This window comes from Pieris rapae, chromosome 17 (genome assembly GCF_905147795.1).
Source record: "Pieris rapae chromosome 17, ilPieRapa1.1, whole genome shotgun sequence".
Taxonomy (NCBI): Eukaryota; Metazoa; Arthropoda; class Insecta; order Lepidoptera; family Pieridae; genus Pieris; species Pieris rapae.
Genome location: NC_059525.1, coordinates 1,702,940 through 1,724,867, shown reverse-complemented (window position 1 = coordinate 1,724,867; position 21,928 = coordinate 1,702,940). Strand labels below are relative to the sequence as shown.

General features: G+C 30.5%; 1 protein-coding gene across 5 annotated transcripts in view; it reads right to left on the bottom strand.

Annotated features, from left to right (window-relative positions):
* The window catches only part of LOC111000563 (nephrin), a 134,074-nt gene that overhangs the window by 8,314 nt on the left and 103,832 nt on the right, over nucleotides 1-21,928 (bottom strand). For all 5 annotated transcript variants that reach the window (XM_022270046.2, XM_045631908.1, XM_045631907.1 and 2 more), the window contains exons 6-13: nucleotides 20,648-20,857; nucleotides 16,450-16,604; nucleotides 15,810-15,954; nucleotides 14,010-14,140; nucleotides 9,986-10,148; nucleotides 7,553-7,704; nucleotides 3,446-3,668; nucleotides 1,527-1,742 (exon numbers count right to left, since the gene is read on the bottom strand). In XM_022270046.2, coding sequence (XP_022125738.2) covers nucleotides 1,527-1,742; nucleotides 3,446-3,668; nucleotides 7,553-7,704; nucleotides 9,986-10,148; nucleotides 14,010-14,140; nucleotides 15,810-15,954; nucleotides 16,450-16,604; nucleotides 20,648-20,857 — 1,395 coding nt within the window. The remainder of the gene's footprint in view (nucleotides 1-1,526; nucleotides 1,743-3,445; nucleotides 3,669-7,552; nucleotides 7,705-9,985; nucleotides 10,149-14,009; nucleotides 14,141-15,809; nucleotides 15,955-16,449; nucleotides 16,605-20,647; nucleotides 20,858-21,928) is intronic.

Genomic DNA, 21,928 nt, shown 5'->3' with positions numbered 1-21,928 from the left:
AATGAAGTGATAAAATAATCACTCATTACTAAAATAGAAATAAATAATTACTTTAAAAATATATCAGCTTGCAATAAGGCTTAAAAGGTTTGCGTTTAAACTTTTAAAGCACTAAGCTTTGCTGTTACCATATTTATGTATCACAGATATATGCCAAAAGTTTAAGTTTAAGAGCGCTGGTAAAATGGTAGTAACCTTTCTGTTATTAATCTATGCAAAATCATCATGACCACAAATTACCAAAACTACACCAACACTATCATTTACAATTACTACATATCTAATTAATATTATAACAGCGGTTAACTAATGTTTTATGCTTAAGAGTAATAATAATTAAATCACAATCGTCATCATTACTCACTGTCAAATTAATATGGATAAGATGGCTTGTTGCTACATAAGCTAATTTGGAGATTTATGTATGACATAGTACTTACATACTTTTGATGTAACAAAATCGAGTGCATTGCGCTATTTTTAATGCAGTTAAATGACTTAATTCATTGGATTTATAATAAACGATATATAATTGACTTTATTGTTTATAAACACTTTCATTTTTTTTAAGTAAAATAGTCATCAATATTTGTATCAGTATATCTATTTCAAACAATTACAAATTATCGTCAAAATTTTGATACATTTCAGTGTAAGGAAGAAAATACTCAAGGATGGTAGATTTTTATTTAAGAAAAAACAACAAAAAATAGCTATATTCTTATCACAAAGTATTATGGGACTAATTTACTTAAATAAATCTTCTGCTAATAGAATAATGTACTTCTGGCACTTCGATACAAAAGATAATTGTTTTATGAATTTTTAAATGTTGTTTTAAGACCTGTTTTTTCTGATTTTAAAATATCTCTATGTATAAGTGTGTATATGTATAAATAAATATAAGTACAGGCGAGATTCCTTTAGCCAGTATTTTAACCAGTATCTAGTGTTATTATTAAAAATAATAATTTCATAGCTTGTATATGAAAACCTGCGACAAGTGAAGTCAAAATCGTTTTTGTCTTGGATATGGTAAGTATAATGCGAAAATGTTGGAGAGACTGGCTGCGTGTACCAAATAATCACACTTGGCGTTGTAAGCGGTCGAAATTGCTTGCAATGCCTCGAGCGCGTACAAATTTACTCAGAGAAGAGCCATTTATGCGTGTCTTGCGTACTATGAATATTATTGCATGTGAGACGGATATAATATATTATGTAGTCGCACACTGGCTGAATTCACTAGCATTTCTTTATTTTTAATTAGTTATAAAATGGTTTACGTTTTATGTTATGTTTTATATTTAATTTTTATAAAAATAAGTTTTCTGTTATATTAGTATTAATACTGTAAAATAAGGAAATAACAAAAATACAATATTGATTTATGTAAACCGACTTCAAGTACATTAGTTCCTTCTTATACTCTTATAGGTTTCAGTAGCTAGTTTTACATATATAATTTATAAAATATTTTATTTTAATTTATTCTATTATTCATTTCATTCAGAACAAACACTTACCAGTTCTAGGTGATAATCGCGGGGCAGTTTCCACTGTGAACGTAACATGTTCTGATCTGCCTCTTAAATTGGCTGCATATACAACAATACGTAGATGACGGTTAGCACCCAAACGCCGAAGATTCCATACTGTCAGTGAGTTCGTTGAATTGACTACGAGGCCCTCGTTCGCCCATACTTCCGCTATATAGGTACAGGGAAGGCCGCCTTCGTAACCTGTGAGAATATTACTAGACTTAAAGAAACTTTTTTAACGTATAAAAAACATTATAATTTGATTATATATATATGTATAACACTAGCTGACCTGTCGGTTTATTGACGTGAATACGTGATTAGAAAATACTGATGGAATAGTTGCATTTTTAAAAAGAAAATTTTAATTTTATTTGTTTGATAGATATTTGAAGGTAGATGGAAATCAAAATTCATTGTACGCATAAATAGAAGTTTGACAATTTTCAACGAACAAACGCGGAGGCGGATTTTGCCTCTTTGTTCTGTGCTCTCGCTTGCACTTCAAGCCTTAAATGGAACGCCTCAGAGCGAGGTAACGCCGCATGCGTCATGTTTTTTCGTGCGTGCAGACGGCTCCATCGAATTATAAGACGTTGTCAAAAACAAAATGTAAAAAATATATATAGCCTATAAAAGCTCGCCACGGCCAATTTATTCAGAGTTAGAGCACAAGCCGGAAGCTGCCTCGCTACAAACACGGTACGCATTAGACAAATGCTAACAGAACTTTAGCAACGCCACAACTTCTTATCGAACATGAATAATGGGTATAACTGTGACACGTATTGTGCAATTGTCCCACTTATATTTGCTTTATTGCAGAATTTACTTTTATTATCTATAATAAAAGTAAATTATTTATATAATATACTTATATTATATTTTATCTTTCTCCCTACCATCTTTTAAAACCCTTCTATATAAACATTTCCTAACCTTATCCTATCCAGATCAATCGTGACCTGTTTAATTATTGTATTTTCTTTTCTTTTGTATTGCATCGCTATTTGCTATATTTTATGAATCCTTAAGATTAGCTTTTTAGTTTTTAGTTAGTTATTAATATTCTATTTTTTTATTAAGGTTATATACATAAATATTTTTTTATATAACTTCTGGTACTTCACTTCACACTTGTCTTACATTAATCTTTTTTTCGTTTCTTATTAGGGTTACCTGGAAGAGATCGCTTATTAGCGATAAGGCCGCCGTTGCGTCCCTTGTAATTTTTATATATTGTGTCATTTGTATCCATTTTATTACTATTATGAGGACTGCAAGTGGGAATAAATAAATATACACTATTAGGTATTATTTAACGGACAAATTATGTGAACTAATATTTTTTATTATATTCATATTATTTAAAAACAAAAGCATTTAAGTTATAAATAAATATTATTTATATAGCCAAAATATCTATTTGTTTTTAGATTTAATAGGATTCTTAAAAGGCCGGGAACTCACACGCGAGCCCTTTGACATTGTCACTCCATAGACGACGGTATCACATAACACTCCTGCCCCTTTGCCCCCAGTACTATATTAAAAAAAAATCTCGACTATCTCGTAAAAATATCTCCCACTATAACATTTGTTTATAACATACGGAATGATTGTAATATGCATGCAAGTAAAACGTTAATAATTTATAAAAATTTCATTCTATACCTGTCCTCCAATCGCCTTAAATTTTATACATCACAAGGCTGTAACCCAAAACCCTTAAGAAAATTATTGAATAAGATTTATACCTTATGCAAAAGTATGTATAGAACACATTTTATTCATAAAGAAAGCCGTAGTTTTCATTACCTAACATATGTATCATATTTATTTCGAACCTATCATTTTATCAGACACAAACACAAAGCCACATCACCACAATCGTAAACCAATACCTGATAGACACGTCAAATCCAGGGAATCGTCAGTCAAATTGTATACAGTACAATTAGCTGGGGAATCGGGTCGTGTAGCCGGCAATAGGGTGTACACACAAGGAGATACTTGTTGCCCGGCAAGATTCGTTGCCCGACAGGAGAGAGTCCCATAATCAACGTCAGATACCGGTGTGTAGGTTAAAACCGATCTGCCATCCTTTGCGTGGACTGTGAAGCGCTCCTGTTGGAAAAAGTACGTATTAGAAATTATATCTCTAATAATTGTATTACAATAAACAGTGATCCTACTCAATAATTGGTCGCCAATGTCTTAGTTGGTTTTAGTATGTTTCCAGTTAAGTTATTTTTTAATAAGGAAATAATCTATTTAGATCCAAGGAATGCCGGTGTTCTCGCAATGCTTTTCATCGGACAAGTAAATTTAAGTGCGAAATGTGCTCGTCTTACATCTGAATTGCAATAACAAAACGATATTATTTGGTTTGTTGGTTTGTTGACTTGTACGGGCCAATGCAGTAGATTTTGCTCACTCAGGTATTCTTAGTTTTATAAGCGTAAGGATTTCCTAAATCGTTGGAGTAACGCCCCGAGTATATGTAAGGGAGTGCCAGACGTAGGCACTTTCTTCGTATATTCTTCTATTATTTCGCTTACATTCTATTGTTCATATTGAGTAAAACTAATATCCTATATTATTTAAATCACTCCAATGACCCAGGAACCGTACAGTCCTCTTAATGATAAAAACATAGAGAGATAGAGAGACTCTAATAATATGTATACCCTTTTCTGTAACAGTTGTATCAAAGAAAGAAATACAAAACGGCATTTCTATAATTTTACAAAGAAATAACGAAACAACATACTTAACAAAAAAATCGTATTTTAATTCGATAAAACAACGAACGATCAAAACAAAAGAATCCCAATTCCCTGAAAATCTAATACACTTCAATTTTGTAAAGTTAATCTGGTAGCGGCCACAAGTTTTGTCAAGAAAATGTGCCCCCAACCGCCTCCAACCATCGCTGTTATAAAATCCTATTAATTTTCACACCGCAGAGTTTGTACTAGAAAGTTTGATCAAATTTTTTAACTATTCCACCATAACTTGTAACATTTACAAGCTTTCAGAAACTTACCAGTCTTTCATCAAAATTAATTAAACTGAAATTTACATTTTCCTACAATATATAAAAAATATTTATAGGGAGGCTAAAAAAATAATATTGCATACATTCAACTGTCATCATTCTAGTTATTATAAGGTGTTTATTATGAAAATTCTTTAACGTTAATTCTAGCGTTTTTGTTTTTGTCTTTTGTGACACACTTTAGATCGTTGCGCCAGTGGAGTAAATGTGTAAGTAAATACAAATAAAAGTGATATCCCTTAGTTTTTCAATTACGTTTGGGATTTGAATTTATAGCCTTATAATTTATCATGCAACTCAACACGGAATCCTCAACCACAGTGTACAAGAACTAGAATGTGTTAGACTCAAAAATCAACAACAAAGACAAGCCTACTATCGTTTAAACGCTAACGTTGTAGCGATATCGATATCTAATTGGAAGCCATACGTAGGGTTGTCAAATTCTCATTGAATTCAATCCTACGATAGTAATCGGGCTTAGTCTCTAGCTTTGTTAGTAAACGTCAGACTAGAATAATTTGACATTTTGACTAGAGAACGCGGTAAATGATTTTTATAATTATTTGATGATTTTGTTGTGTAACTCTAAAAAAAAGGTATTAGAGTAGCTCTATTGGAATATCAGTTACGAATTAAAAAGTAAAAAATGTCATTTCCCAACAGTTTTAAACGAGTTTATAATACGATGTCAATTAGTCGACTTTATTGGATACATTAAATTATAAAAAAATAATAAAGTGGCGCTACAACCTCTTTTAGGTCTTGGCCTCAGATTTCTGAATCTGTTTCATTATAATTTTTATATCTAATAGGCAAGCAGGTGATCAGTCTCCAGTGCCTGACACACGACGTTGACTTTTTCGGTCTAAGACATTTTTTATTATATATATATATATATATATATAGACAGGTTTTCTCACGATGTTTGTGCGATGAAAGAAAGTCCATTCATGCATAGCCGGGGATCAAACCGAGGTATGAAAGTCGCACGCTGAAGCCACTAGGCCAACACTGCTCACATAAGGTTATTCCATATAATAAATAGTAAAGAAAGACAGTTAATTAAAAATAAATATAAAGACAAATTAAATCCAATCATTGAACAGAAACTTCTTTAGGTGCCTGAGTGCAATTTTTGTATGTATGAAGCGTCATTAGCACGTATATAATGTGTACACCGTGTTTTTTGCTAGGGCACCCCTCTTCGTATTCTCCCCCTTTGTCCTTAAAAATACATGTTTTGTCTGTGAATCTTGCTATATGCCCTTCGCAAACTACAAAACGTAAACAAACATCAACAATACAATTTTAATGATGGCTACTTCATACTATCGCTAATATCGTTTGTTTAAGGGGGCTGTCAAAAGGGTGACCAAGTAGCTCTACTAAAAAAAACGACCACCAGACACAGACTAACACGCCTATATAATCTGTCTCACTCGTAACGCGTGCTTAGAGCCGTCACCAATCTCCTCAGAGATATGTGACTATGCAGTATGCCTTCTGTCCCGCTCTATTCGTATATCGTATTCGCCGCACCTATATTACGTCATTGTGTGTTGTATTTTCGTTACGGAATTTCTTAAGTCGCTCATTGCGCTTAAAGCTCGCGATAAAATCTATGCAATAGCTTAAATCTGATGCCAAGACTTAATGGAAACAGACGGTAATTATTTATGATAAGTGAAAAAAATCATCCATAAACCCACATATTCCTTTGAAAATCTAGTAAGTAGGCATTAATGAGTGACGAAACAAAAAGACGTTTTTCATATGTCGCTCCCATGTCAAAGCGTCTTTGAAGGAGCGATTAAATAATTTTATCTCAACAATACATTTTCGCTTTTATTCCTAACACTTATGATCTCTTTTGGTGTACACATAGTTTTTACCATAAACATCGCTTTGTATGCAGTGAGCCCCGATTCCTACATATATTTGCGTAAATACAAATCAAAAGTATCAGTGGACTGTATAACACCCTTTTCATACATAAAAGGGTCGTAAAATTGGGATGGACATGACTATTGTTCTTTGTTAATTCGTAAAATATTGAGAGATGATACGAGACAATTTTAGAGCACTTTCACAGTTATGAACAACGATATACTTAGATGAATAATGCCATAAACATTTTTAGGTTTTATTACTAAAATCACCTGCATCATGACCATACCCCACATACACACCTTCATCACACAACACAGCCAAATTAGGTACCACTTAGTTTAATGTATAGAATAATTTTTATTTGTTTTCTTTTGTAAATTTTTGAACCTTTTTGTTGTTAAAAGTATTCCATCTCTGGCTATATTGTCAGTGTAACTGTTTGTTATTATATAAATTATATTAGCTGTAGACTACGAAATAAATAAATAAGTATAGTGCTCACCATAAATAATGCAATATATTATGGGTGTTCATTGCTACCAAATATTAGTATGGAAATATTTTGTCAAATAGTAACAAAAACGAACGAAACGAACTAAACATCGATTTCATGTAACAAAGTAATTAATTTTCTAGGAAATCGGAATATTTTAAAACGAATACAATAAAGATATAATATACAAATAATTAGTACATTGACCTATTTTCAAGTCAGTCGCATTTTATCGTATCTGAAAAAGCTTGAAGTTTGTTTTGAAGTTGAACCTATTTTCTAGAAGTTCTATGTGACTACAGAGTAGGCCAATGAACAATTTATTGGTTTCATAAATTGATACTAACAGCTGTTATAAATTGTAAAAGTTGAACTGAGCTGTCAATCTCGATGATTTATTTGCTTTTTGGTGAAATAAACACTTGATACGCGAAAATTCTAAACCAAACATTTATTCAAAAAGTAAATGTAATGTGACTTACTTAGGACTTTAGTCCTGAGATTGCCAATATTATAAGCGTGATCAACCGCCTAATAAACGGATTAGCAGATTTTGCTACTCACCGCATCGACCTTTATAGATCCGGCGGAGTTATTGAGTGTCCACTCAAAGGTGTCGGGAGGGGGGAAAGCGTCAACTTGACATTCGACACTTGACGGCTCTTGAAGCGCCGCGCCAATCAGTTTGATTTCACGACTGTGGCATAGAGGTCTATCTGTGAACAAATTTATTTAATATTAGTTTACTTATGTAACAATTAATGTATCATGATGATAGATAAGTTTTAATTAAGGTATAATAAATGTACATTAATAGAGTTTGTTATTCATTAAATGAAAATTTATTAAAAATTGTTAAAAGTAAAAATTATTTTGACACTATAGGGGATTTCGCTGGTCGTGTCCACATGTTTAAGGGACGACACCGCTTTTTATATTTTCGTATGTATGTTAATTTTGACATGTGTTTGTCCTAATTTTGTGGTCCAAATAAAAAAAAAATAACTTTACGTAAACGTTTTTTAATTTTGCCTCTAAGGTTGCTATAGTTACATTCTCCGCTCAAACTAATGTTCATTCCACATACTCTCGAAACTCGAATAAACAATTTTCGGTTGTAAACCGCTTACTAAAAATAGCATTTTTATATTTAAGTCGTAATAGGTTTATTGAAAAACAGGTATTATATTTTTTGCGGTAAAACGAAAAGCCTTTTGTGTTTCTGATCTTTATCTAATCAAGATATTTTTTTACAAAAGGTATCTATTCTGAAGTATTAAGTATTAATTCAACATAATAAACGTATTTTGATCATTATTTGTTTGAACGTAATTTCGTTTACTTGTTCAAAGAACTGAACATGTAAACGAAATTACATTCAATATGCCTATTCTATTGATGGCTTCAAAACAAATCTAGTAATTACATTGACATATGAATATTTCACCATATAATTAAGCTTCAGTTAATTAAATGATCTACGTTGAATCTCTTTGTGATCCCGTCTTGAAATCAAACACGCTACACAATGCTTGTCATTTTGCCCTGATAACCCAACAGATAAGATAGCATTTTGGGCAGGCTATTGTACTAATTCAGTGAGAAATTAGGACCATTATGACCTATTAATATAGAAGATTTTCGTATCTATTGATTTATAAGAGCCAACAATTATTTCAATACGGCTTCGTAATCGACAAAAAGATAGGATGGTTATATCATCGTTGAAAATGACACACACAGAAGAGAACAGAAACAAAAGACGTAAGAATATTTTTTGTTTCGAAAAAGTAATTTATTGAAATAAAGAACTTTAATACACAATAAATAAATTAATAAGATACCATCAATTACTGGGGATTACAGTATGAATTAAGAAAAATGAATTAAACATATCCCTAAATTATCAAGACATCATCTATAGAACTTCATATTTTGAAGTTTAGACTCATAAGATATATTTTGGTCTCCTAAAATACGAATGATGTATAAAGTTAGATCAAAGGAAAATGCATCTCTTGTGTATAACGTTAAGGTTGAATCTAGCATATACGCTCAGATTATGGGGTTGTATGTACGCTTGTTAAAGATTTAATAGCATGGTTGAAAGTTCTGAGTACTGAGTACCATTAGCATACCCCTTAGCCAATGGTTTCCTCACGGAAAATGCGACAAGAAATAAGATGGTACGTTTTTGAAGTGAAACTTATAATTATTTAAACATAATTTTAAACTTATACAGCAGCTGATTTTAATTTACATTTCTACAGCTGTGATACTTTTTTGACATTCAACACCTTTTGTTTTCATTCACCATGACCACGCACGCTGTAAAGCACGCGAATAGTCGGATAAATTTAAAATTATGTTTAAATAATTTATAAGTTACAATAATACATAACTTCAATCCGTTAAAAAAATGTTTTCTTTAAATGTGTAAAAGTTATAAAAGACAATACTAAATTCTAAATTTACATTTACTACCAGTTCGCAAGTCAAGGGCGTAGAGTGGTCCAGAAGATATCAATGCCGACGCTCACGGTGCGATTTGCTTAAATATTCATATAGGTAACACATGAATACATGAATAACAAATATATGGACTGATGAACGTCAGTAAAAAAGTTTCAAAATTTAAATCAACTAGCAATAAACTGTCAGTCAGTTAAGTTGATTGTTTTACAACAAGCGTGTAAAGAGCTGCAACTATTACATAAAGCATGTAAAAAATTAAATGCTAAATAATAAGAAAAATAAACGTTTAATTCACTTTGTTATTCTTCCTTTATATTAAATATTTATTATAATGATCAATTAATCTTAGAATTTCGAATTTAGTGTGAATTTATACTTTGTTATGTATAAATAGATAATGTTATGTTTATGTTTGAATGATTATTCCGTTTTTGGCGTTTGTGTATAATATAAATGTGTGTATATTGTTTTATGAGTATCTAAAAATGAAAAAGTCAAAAACCTCTATCACGTTAAACTTACAGACAACTTGCATCCTCAATGGTGGAGACTTGCCGTCTCCCTCTACGTTAGAAGCTGTACAAGTATACAGTCCCGCTTGATGTCGCGACACATTTCGTAATGCGAGATTTGTGTTGCCTGTCAGTATCACGCCATTCGCTGCGTTATGCTGGAGTAGAACGCCCTGTGAAATTAGAATATCACATTAAAAATGTATAAACATTTTAAAGAATTAAGGCGTATATGCTTTTTAAGAATATCTTTTTATCATGATAATGTTATAACTTTAAAGAAAAACACTTTTTTACGGATTATAGTTATGTATTATATTAAGGGCCTGTTTCACAATGTATGGATAAAGTGCCAAATAGCTATGCAACACATAAATTATTCGAAAGATAAAAGTTCCAAATAAGATACTTCAAATTTCATGACGTATAGCGAAACGCAAAAATGCCGTTTATCCTACCAATAAGTAATAAATAGCTTATTTGGAACTTATCCGGACATTGTCCTAATAACTAATATATTGGACTAATAATTATTTAAACATAATTTTAAATTTAACCAACGTTTCGCGTGTTTTACAGCGTGCGTGGTCACGGTGACTGAAGACAAAGGTGTTAAATGTCAAAAAGTATCACAGCTGTAAAAAATGTTGTATTATCTGTATTTATTTCGGAGTTGGTATCGACAAAAAGTGTTTTTCTTTAAATGTGTTTAAAGTTATGTTAATAAAAGACAATACTAATGTTATAACTTCTGACATGCTTGGTCATGCGCATTATCGTTGGCATTTTAAAATCTTTAATACTGACGGCTGTTTTGGAATTTAATAGGCCAAAATCCGGTTATAAATGAATAATATAACTAGCAGACTCGGCCAAGCGTTGCTGTGGCTAAGGTTATTGTTATATTACATAGTAGTAAATTAATCAAGGGAAACCGTAGGAGAACTTATGTGAAACGTTGGTACCGCGACACGGACCGAAACTAAACTACCTTTAACTCAGCGCCATCTGTTAGAATTGTATCAAATAATAAACAAATAATTTGCAATAAAATTGTGACTATAATTAAAGATCTTACCTATCCTATCTCTCAAGTTGGATCGAACTGCACATGGTGTGCGAATTTTATTATAATCGGTTCGATACGAGATTTATATATATTAAGATGAAATAAGATTTGATGTTTAAAAACGTGTAAAACCCCATTACTTATCTATTATCTTAAAAAGAAAATTGTATACAAAGATATAGATTCTGTGTCAAGATATATGAACGAAATTTAAAAAAAATCAGTGGCGCTACAACCTCTTTAGGTCTTGGCCTCAGATTCCTGAATCTGTTTCATGATCATTTTTAAATTTAATCGAACCTACGACCTCAGGTATGAGAGTTACACGCTGAAGCCACCAGGCCAACATTGCCCTTAAAGAAATTAACATTATTTAAATCATATTATAAAACCTTTTGAAACTTAGTTTAGAAAACACTGCAATTATAATTTCAATGCAATTTGTCGCAAAATTAACCACTAGATTAAAGTTTTGATATTTAAGCTTCATCAAAAACTATTCTACGAAAAACTAACAATTTCCACTGAGTATACGAAATTATAACCACAAACGAGTTTATTTAAATGCAAATTGAGAATTAACTTTAGAACACCTTTTAGTTCTAAAATAATTTAGAATAAAATTTTAAATGACATCGTGAAAGTAGCAGGCACCTGTGCAAATAAAGAGAGAGAAACTTCTAACAGTTAACTTACATCAAATGTGGTTTTGATAAAGACATATAACATATATTTTTTGATTAAAGAACTATTGCGTTAGTAAGATTCAATAATAAAAAAGAGTGTGTTTACTTTTGTACACGCGTTAGAATACTTCTTTGGCGTATGGAAAAACCTAAAATGCAGTAGTGATTAACGATAAATATTAAAATTAATCAAAAAGATTTTATTTAAATAAATAAATGATTAGTAAATACTTTCACATATAATATGACACATGAAATTGATTTAAAGACACCAAAATAATATTTATTTATTCACACTGTTTACTTGTACCGTTACGAAACACGTGATCTAAATATAAAAATACTAATTGAACATATTTATCGATTTCCATGCCATCTAGACCTAACTTTACGATGTCGAATTTAGGTGTTGGTGTGCGAGGGCATCGTAAAAATTCACTGTCATCATTTTTCTCCATCGCGCAAAAGAAGTATAACTTCAAAAATATTACTTTGAAAAATATAGTTTTTATAATAACTATAATCTTATATAAGACATCATTATCTATTTTTAACAAATCTACGATAATTTAAAAGCCGATATTAATGTCAAGAATCTGTGAAAGAATAGGCAAAAGTTTAAATTTCTTTTCTTTAGGTAACCAATAAAGAATATTGGATAAATTACGCATTTATACTACAAGGACACGGTAGCCAATTACAGAGCTTTCAAAAGACATTATAGTTAAGAGCTTTTATAACGCCGTTCTTCCTCCATTTTTGCGCATACACAAATCGCAGCAGAATATAAAAATTAAAATAGGTCTTTGTTTGCAGAAAAGGTTGTAGTTGTAAATTGAAACAGAATGACTGGAATTTTGGACATATACTACATCAGTTGGAATCGTTTCGCTCTATATAACCATAGAATGTCAATCAACCACAAGAATGACGCTATGATTGATATAATAGATACTGTAATTAGGCTTAACATGCGTTCAATGTTACATTAGAGACAGGTATGTACAAGCATTAATGAAACGGTGTAAAACATTATTGTGTTATTGCTATTGCAAATCTGAATACTATGGAAATTAATGTTAAGTTATACAAAATATGGTTCAATATTCATAATTCTTCAATTTGTATTGTACCTAATTCTATGAAATAATGGCGGTAGTTGCAAATCTTCCATATTAGAGATGTCTCAGTGGTAACTGAGATGTACTTTTCAGTAATAATAATATAGCCTGCACGAGAACAGGTATAGTAAATAATAATACAACTTTAAACGCTATGCCAACAAATACAATTTTAAATAACAGTCATATTATATTTGTTTGTAACTACAACTTCAAAGGAAAATAATCTTTCAAACATAGATTACTAAAGCTAAATCAGGTCAAATTTATACACTTACGTCTGGCGTAAAATATATTTGAGCTCTAAAAATAAATATATTAGTAAAATACGATCCGACATAAAAATTATTCTAATTCGTACGTCTCTTTTTATCACGTTGCATTTGCTGTCTAATGATAAAGGATAGTATAATTGAGACATTGCAATGCAACAATCATAATTCGAACAAAATAAAGTATATCGAGTTAATTGTATCGGAGCAATATTCGCTATTTTGTTTGGTGGCATGGAGTTAATAAAACGTTCAATTCTGTCGTGTTCATAAAAACATAGGAAGCACAATGAATACTGAATATTTCTGACAGAAACATGAATAATTTCCGTAATTGATGAATTTTACCAACCATTTCTATTTGGATACCTACCTATATTTTATTTTAAAAAATATGAAAAACAACGGAAACATTGCTTTTACGTAGTAGTTTTTAATAACGTAGGAAGAGGATGCTTTGGCAATTCTTTGTTTTTGCTTACTTTATTTAAATCTAGTTTCATTTTTAAATATTTATCAATAGAAATCTTAAGTCTTCATTAGTTTAACCGCGCTAGAGTTATACACATTTATTTATTTTAAATTAAAACTGTATATCCATTTGAATATGAGTTTGAGACATATTTAGTTAAAAGATTATTAGTATTATTACACACCGATAAATAAAATGCATTGCCAAAATATATTTACTCAAATAACTTCCATAAGACAGTAAACCAGCAAATAATATTTGTGTTCGTTTTTAAAAGTATTATTGTATAAAATTATTTTTAATATGACATGATACTGAGCATGAGATATACATAAAAATATATTAATGAAATGGTTATATTTAATAAAAAAGACTTCACTTTCAAGTGAGTATAAACTTAAAAAGACCACTTACATTATGCTCCCAGACCACTTTGTAGGCGGGCGGGTTGGCGTCAACGTCGCAGCCAAAATACACGTCATCTCCTTCCTCGATGTCATTCGGGTTCACGTTCGCGCCAAGGTGCATTCTCGCCTCAGGCACGTCTATTCAAATATTCATTCTATATCAAATTGAGTTTGCTTTTTGTATCGAGAATTTTCTCGAATATTTGAGGTTTGATAGACTCCGCGATATTTGCGGAGCTGGAAAATTAGAATTCTAAAGCGATTTTATTGATTTTAATTGCCTCGTTTTGGGCATGTTATAGTGACAGTATAGTATAAAACTAAAATAGAATATATATATTATAGAATATATATCACTTATTTCAGGTCATTTAATTTAAATTGGTAGACATCCCTACTCATCGAAAAAGAAGACAGAGGCTGAGAGAAAAAGCCGACGTAAAACACTCTTGATACATTTTAAAAATTGCAAATCAAACAATACTTATTTTAAAACAAATATCGCAAATTAATTAGAAGTAGCACTAGTTTCAGGCTCTTTTATCAACTAGATAATCTTTAACTTTATAGTAAACTCTTTTACACAGCTTTTCAATAATACATTTCTAAAATTTATTAAAAGGCCAAAAATAGATAAAAGAGCCTCTGGGATTTTATTAAAGAAGTATCCTTTTTACCAAAAAAGAATTACTAACTTTAACCTGATATATACGCAGGCGAAAAATATCACGGGGAAATTGTAGCCTGCGTTTGTTCCGAGTATTCACATTGTGCGTATCTTGTATTCTAGTAAACTTATCACTATTTTTGTAAACATATTACATACATAATATTTTCATAAATAAATTGCGAGGGAAAGGTATTTATATTAATTTCCTTTAATTTATCTTACAAAGATTGCACGAATCATCTGCTATAAATTAGGCGAAAACTGATCAAATTAATTATAAGCAACGTAATCAATATTAATTACTATAAAACTTGAAGGATTTCGTGTGATATCATCGAATTGATTACGTATAGTTCCAAGGCTTCGTTCACATTTATTGTGGTTTGTGGTCGTAATATTAAACTAAATACTTCCTTATACCAGGAATAACACATTTGTTGATATCTGATATTAACAAATGTGGCTAACTTAGTAATTATATCTTTGTATTTATTTTTTCAAAAAAGCCATATAATATTTTTTATTAATTTTTTTTTATATTAAACATTTATTACATCTTCATTAAAACAAAATTATATACGAGGCACACGACTGATTTTAAAAATTCTTTCGATATTTCAATGCTACATTATCAACGTTTAATATAGGATAATTACACAAAAATTAGGATCCCTACTAAAACTACAAAAATATCTCTCATCGTATGCGCTGTGAAAACTATTGATGATTGATAAAAACGTTTCAAAATATTAAAGAACATATCAGTATCTACAAATTAAAAAAAATCAGCCGTGCGAAGCCCGAATGGCTCGCCTTTATAAAGATGTTTATGTGTAATGCAAAAATCGTGGTAAGTAGTTTAATTTTTCCGTCCACGTTGCGGTGGAACAAATTCAAAAATATTTTTCTTTATGCAAAGTATAGAATAAAATCAATAAAATCACTAATAGACATAGACCTTTAATTTCTAAATTGTGAATTTATTACTCAGTAACATTTACAATACGTTTTTAATTCAAAGTCCTATCGGAGAGCGTACTGGCTTCCCGCGTTATAAAAAACATAATTACTCGCACAAGTACCCTATTATAGCACAAAGCTTGCATTTCAGCTAACAATAGTTCAAAGAGTACTCACAATATATGTTAAGTGGCAATTTACTTTCGATGGTGGATTTGTTAAATTTCTCGTGTTCCGCGCGACAAGTGAGTACTTGTCCATTTTGTTCCTTCAAAGGAGTCCACTGAAGTAAGGACTGCGTCTCGTTTCTGTCTTCTAAATCCTGCAACGATATTACATTTTTAAAATTGAAATTTTCTTTGAAATTGTTTTTTTTTTATAGAACAGGAGGCAAACGGGCAGGAGGCTTACCTGATGTTAAGTGATACCGCCGCCCATGGACACTCAATGCCAGACGGCTCGCGAGTGCGTTGCCGGCCTTTTAACAATTGGTACGCTCTTTTCTTGAATTTTTCTTTCTTGATGTTGGAAGTCTTAACATATATTTTTTTATTTTTGGATATTCTGAATTTTTTATTTGATTTTTTTTTACTTTACAATTATAACTAGTTGCTCTAATAATCATATTGTGTATAAGTAATAGCAGCACTGGGATTAGAACACGCAACATTATTTATATATATTTTAACATAAAAAACCAAATATAAAATCACCCCTATTAGAAGCATATTTATTTAACTGGATTGATTAAAACAATCAAGTGAGTTAAATATTAAATTTGAATCAATATTCTAAAATATGTATGCTTGATTCGTACCCGTTGTTTAGTAACTGAATTCAGCTGTTTTCCTCCCAGCCACCATGTTATTGTAGCTGGCGGCCTCGCACCTGTAGACTTGCACCACAGTTCAGCTCTCCTCCCTACTGAGAGTGGCTGCTCTCGAGATACTATTTCTACTGATAACGGCCTCACTGTGAACAAATCATGGTCACTTGTTATATACTAGGGAACATGCAGTGTCTTATTATAGCAGTCAGCGTTTTTTCCCTCAATCCTCAAAGAACATGTATTTTCACGTATATGTTATGTACGTATATGTTGTAAATATTCAAAATAATATTTATATGACATACATAGATTATTTGAGTGCAATGAGATAGTACTCATAAGATTTATATAATACAAAAATATTATAATAATAATGCCTAAGCGAAAATTGTATAGCAAATGAAACAAAACCGTTTCATATAATCTGAAAACATATAAAACTTATGTATAATAATATGTAAATGGATGTTACCATAAGCACTTAAACTTAACAAATTAAAGATAAGTCTAATAAATATAACAAATTCCTCTGTATTGTAAGAGTAATTTTGAAAATTGGGTAATATAAAAAATATTTCAATGGCCGCAAGTGTTCGGTAAAGGGTTTTATTTCACTCGATTTCCAATAAGTGCTCATACAAGTACCGGGAACAGCGGGAACAAACTTTACTTTAATAGCTTCTTTTTTGTGCCTTTAATGTATGAATAATTAATTTTAAATACAATTGTTGTTACATAAGAGAGTAAGGGGATCAACGTTATGGGACTAATTAAATATAATTTTTCCTATACAAAACTGATAAATGAGTGTTTTCATATTTAATGATTTTGTTAAAAAAATATTGTTAATAACCCCCATAAAAACATTTTAGTTTGATATAATTTCACGTTAAATAGTATTATAATTATTTGTAGTTATAAACTATTACTATGAAATATGTAAACAAATAATATTTTTGATTCTTTGTCCGTTGTAAGCTGGCAAAAAGTAATATTATTTGTTAGTTCCTACAGTAAGTAAATTTCTTCTATTTTTATTATGTAATTTCACATGTTTTTTTATTTCGTATGTAAAGTGTATTATTATCGTTCACTCGTCTCAATTTACGGTCACCGGTTAAGGCAAGAGTGTCTTTTTTTAATAAATATTGAAACTACTTTAATTTACAATCTATACAAATAAATTGAATATACTGAGAAATAAAATGGTCTTCGAAGATCAGAGAAGAATGCAATCCAACCATATCGCATTTTAATATCATAATACACAACTTAATATTTTAATGTAAAACACCCAAGTTTAGCGGTAAATAAATGAATTTTTTGACGTAGAAAAATATAGAGAAAAACAAAAGAATATTTCCTCATGTTCCATCAGAAACAAGTTATTTCTTGGACGTATATTTAGTGAAGTGAAAACATTTGCAGAGTTGGTTCAGAATTCCGTACCGCACCTGAATTCTCCACAATGCAATTTTTCCGAGTAAAACAATCATTTATACGGAACGTGATGAAAATAGACGGCTGTAGATTTGAACAATTTAATCTTCAGGCTTAGAAAACGAAGTGTTTCAAATATGAAATCATTTATTTGCCTTCATACACGCTAAACTGAGTAGAAATAATACAAATTATATGAACTACACCTTATTAGTAATAAAACTTTATTTCCTAAATAATGATACATAAAAACAAAAATTAAGACATATTTCATAAATGTATTCTTTTTTAAACGAAAGAAGAAGTTCGTGTTTAATTTTAATTTTAATAACAAAATGACGTGGTAGCACAACCAAAGAAATTAAAAAGGAAATGCCCCGGTTGCCTTTTGCTTACGCGATGGTAGCAGATGGGCCAAAAAGATTCTTACTTCATCGTCCATCGGGCAGGAAAAGGAAAGGACTGCTACTAAAAATCTAGGAATATGAAATAAAAGAGACAGTGGGCCATTACTCCTTCAGAGATTCTACTTAATATAACTTAAAATTAGTTCTCAAATAAAGCATATTATTTTTTTAACTATTTAATATCCATGAACAAAGAATCTTTAGATTAAATCCAAATCTGAAGAAATGAAATGATGTTATAAGACTTTGGTTTTATTAAATTTAGAAAAGTTAATTGATTCAAGTTCATTTTTTCTCAACTCAGAATTCTTTTATGAAATTCATACTTATTTATTACTTTTGAGAAGTCGGTGCTAAAAACTTTGGCCTTCGAGGCGGTAAATTATTTTACTAACTTTTTTAATTAGATATACTCAATAAGCGAGTTCTCAAAATCGCAAAGAATGCTATATAATTAATATGATATTAAAATAGCATTTTATTTAATGGAATTTAGGATGATGAGTTTTTCATCTCAGAAATATAATAAAATCAATTGAGTAAGATAGATAGATAATGAACTCAATAAAAGCAAAAGTTCAACAACGGCAACTAGGTCTGTTCTATATAGCAGCTACTCACACTCAATTAAAATTTATTTAATCGGTATTCATGAAGACGATAATGGTTCTTAGTTCCCGGCAACAATAACGTACGTATATACCAATATATCTACATTGTAATACACTCTTTAAAGGCTTTGTAACAGACAAAATCGTATATTTAAACATAAATACAAATACAATATGAGTGCTAAAAGTAACTATATAGAAATGTTCTCATACTTATTCAGACATACCAAAATAATTTATAATTTTACGCAATATTCCTTAATATAAGTCAATTATTATTTCCATTGATATTTCTCCGTTGTATTAAAATTCTTAAGGCGATTTCCTTGAAAGCGGATTATCTTGTAAATAAATCGAATGAAAAAATAATAGATGACTATTTTTAGAAGACTTTCAAAGGTGAATAAGTCAAGTAATTTATGTTTCTCTTCATATAGCAACCACAATAATTTACGATGATAAATGCATGTCATCAAAAATATACGCAAAACTTTTTTACATTACTATCTGTTGAGTACTGAAGTATTAAAATAAAATAAAACGTTTGGGAAGGTATGCTACCTTATTAGTCAAACTAATATTTTATTTAAAACAGTAAAATAAATAAGTGTATAAAAAACTTGCGTCCGTTTATACATTCTTGATATGCAAATTTAATTTCAGTTAGTGTTTCCTGATATAAGCGCAATCCACCTAACAGACGATATATTTATAGAATATTAAGTAGAGATAGCGAGAATTCACTATTATTTAAGTTGAAGCAAACAAAAAGTGTACAATAACTTCGTCGGCGCATTTCATACAATGCCTCCATATTAAATAACTTATGGAGTTAATATTCGAACTCGTAAACATCCGACGCAATAGAAAAGTTTCTAATAAACCTTGATGACAACGAAGTCTGTGACATAGATCCAAGCTTCTAAATGCAAGGGATATTAACTAGGACTGAAATTTGAAATTTATATTGCACATAACAGCTTTAAATGTGGAATAGACATACTGCTTTACGACTGAGCCATTGATGCAATTTTTTATATATAAATACACTGTTATATATTAAAAAGTGCGTGCGTACAAAGTATACGAGCCAGAAGTGAGACTTCTTTGTAAATTAATTACTACTAGGGTAAAATTCCTAATAGATGATCATGTACCAGATAATGATGACTCCATGTATTTGTCTATCTTTTTTCACACTGTATCCGTGCTAATGATAACATAAATGGATAAAAAAAACTGCGTTTACTAAAAAAAACTATACTTACATTAGGTATTTAATACATTGAAAGTCTTATTATAGCACATTATGAAGTTAAGTAAATGTTATTTAAGTATCCTAAAAAAACGAAAATTTTGACTATAGTTTTTTAGGGTATTGGTACTTGTGTTGTCATAAGTTTTATATATTTTGTATTGCACGCAAAAAAAAACGCGTGTGTACTTATGTAGACGCGTCAGATGTTATACTTCTTTAGCGTAACAAGACAAAATCTTTTTTTTGAAAAAAAAAATGTTTCTTTTACAAACATAGAATAAAATGTTTGCAGAAAAAACTATTTTTTTTTTAATACAAAAATAATGTTCTTTTAAATATCACAAAAATACTTAACAGAAATAATAATGCTATTATGGCTAACTCCAAGAATTTCCCTTCAAGGCAATGCTTGATTCACATTTGGTTAAACCCAAATTTGAACTCCAGAACACATAGTAAAATATACTCACAATATAAGTCAATTCTCACAGAGGCTCGTTGTGGCGTCGACAACATTGTGTTATCTGCTGTGCAAGTATAGACCGATGATAGATGAGCCCTCGTAGCATTAGCTATTGTAAGTGTGAGGGATCTAGATGAACTGGGCTGCGCTTCGCCCGCTCCAAGCGTAGCGAGCACCGTGTCGACTTGAAGCCACTGAACTCGTGGTATGGGGTTGCCTGTAATTTATAAACTATTTAGTACGAACGATTTGGATTGTAATTATTCACGTGTTTCTGTGATTAAATCGGAAGATATATGATTTATTATATAAATTTTATAAATACTGTGAACATAAATTCAAATTTTATTTTAATATAATACGGATTTGAAAAACCAATTCATAAAAATATACCCTCCCAGGACTAGTATAAGTAAGAGAAAAAATAACAACCTATTGAGACTTGCCTCTTAATAATATGCACAAAAGTTTTCATAAAAATCGATTAAAATTTAAAGACTATAAGACTATATAACAATTATTTAAAGACACCATTTTACAAAAATGTATATAATAACAAATCATACGTTTCTCTTAAAGCGGATATAGGTTATATATGAACAAACATTTTAAATAATATTTATAAAAATTAAGTAAATCAGTGGCGTTTCAACCTCTTCATGTCTCGGATTCAGGTTTCTGAATCTGTTTCAAAATATTTTTTCTATCTAATAGGAAAGAAGGCAGCTTTCTGTGCCTGACACACGCTGTCAACATTAGGCATAAGGCAAGCCGATTTCATCACGATGTTTTCCTTCACCATTGAGCGTGTTAACATAGAATGAACCTTCCATTATTGAACAACTAGTGACCGACTATACTACATGAGGGATGAGAGTTGCACGCTAAAGCCTCTAAACCAAGACTGCTCTAAAAATATACAAAACAACCTTTTATCATATAATATTTATATTAATTTAATATAACGATCATAAAACCAAACCAATATTTTCAACTAAGTAAAACATTTTTATAGCAAATAATTATGACCTCTCGCGCTCCGCACCAGTAGGCAATAATTCAAGAGCTTTTTCTCTGTGGACATAATAAAACGAAGTGAAATTCCAATTGGTTTAAACGCACGTTCGATCACTAATCCCGTTAAGCAGACGTTATTTTTTAAACAAAATTTTCTTTAAAATGCAAGAATACCGCTTCAAAAATGGCACCCCTGTCAAGAACTACTTATAGCAATGAAGATGAATGATCGAAATGGAAAAGTCTATTTGAAAGTTCTAGTGCAGAGTTG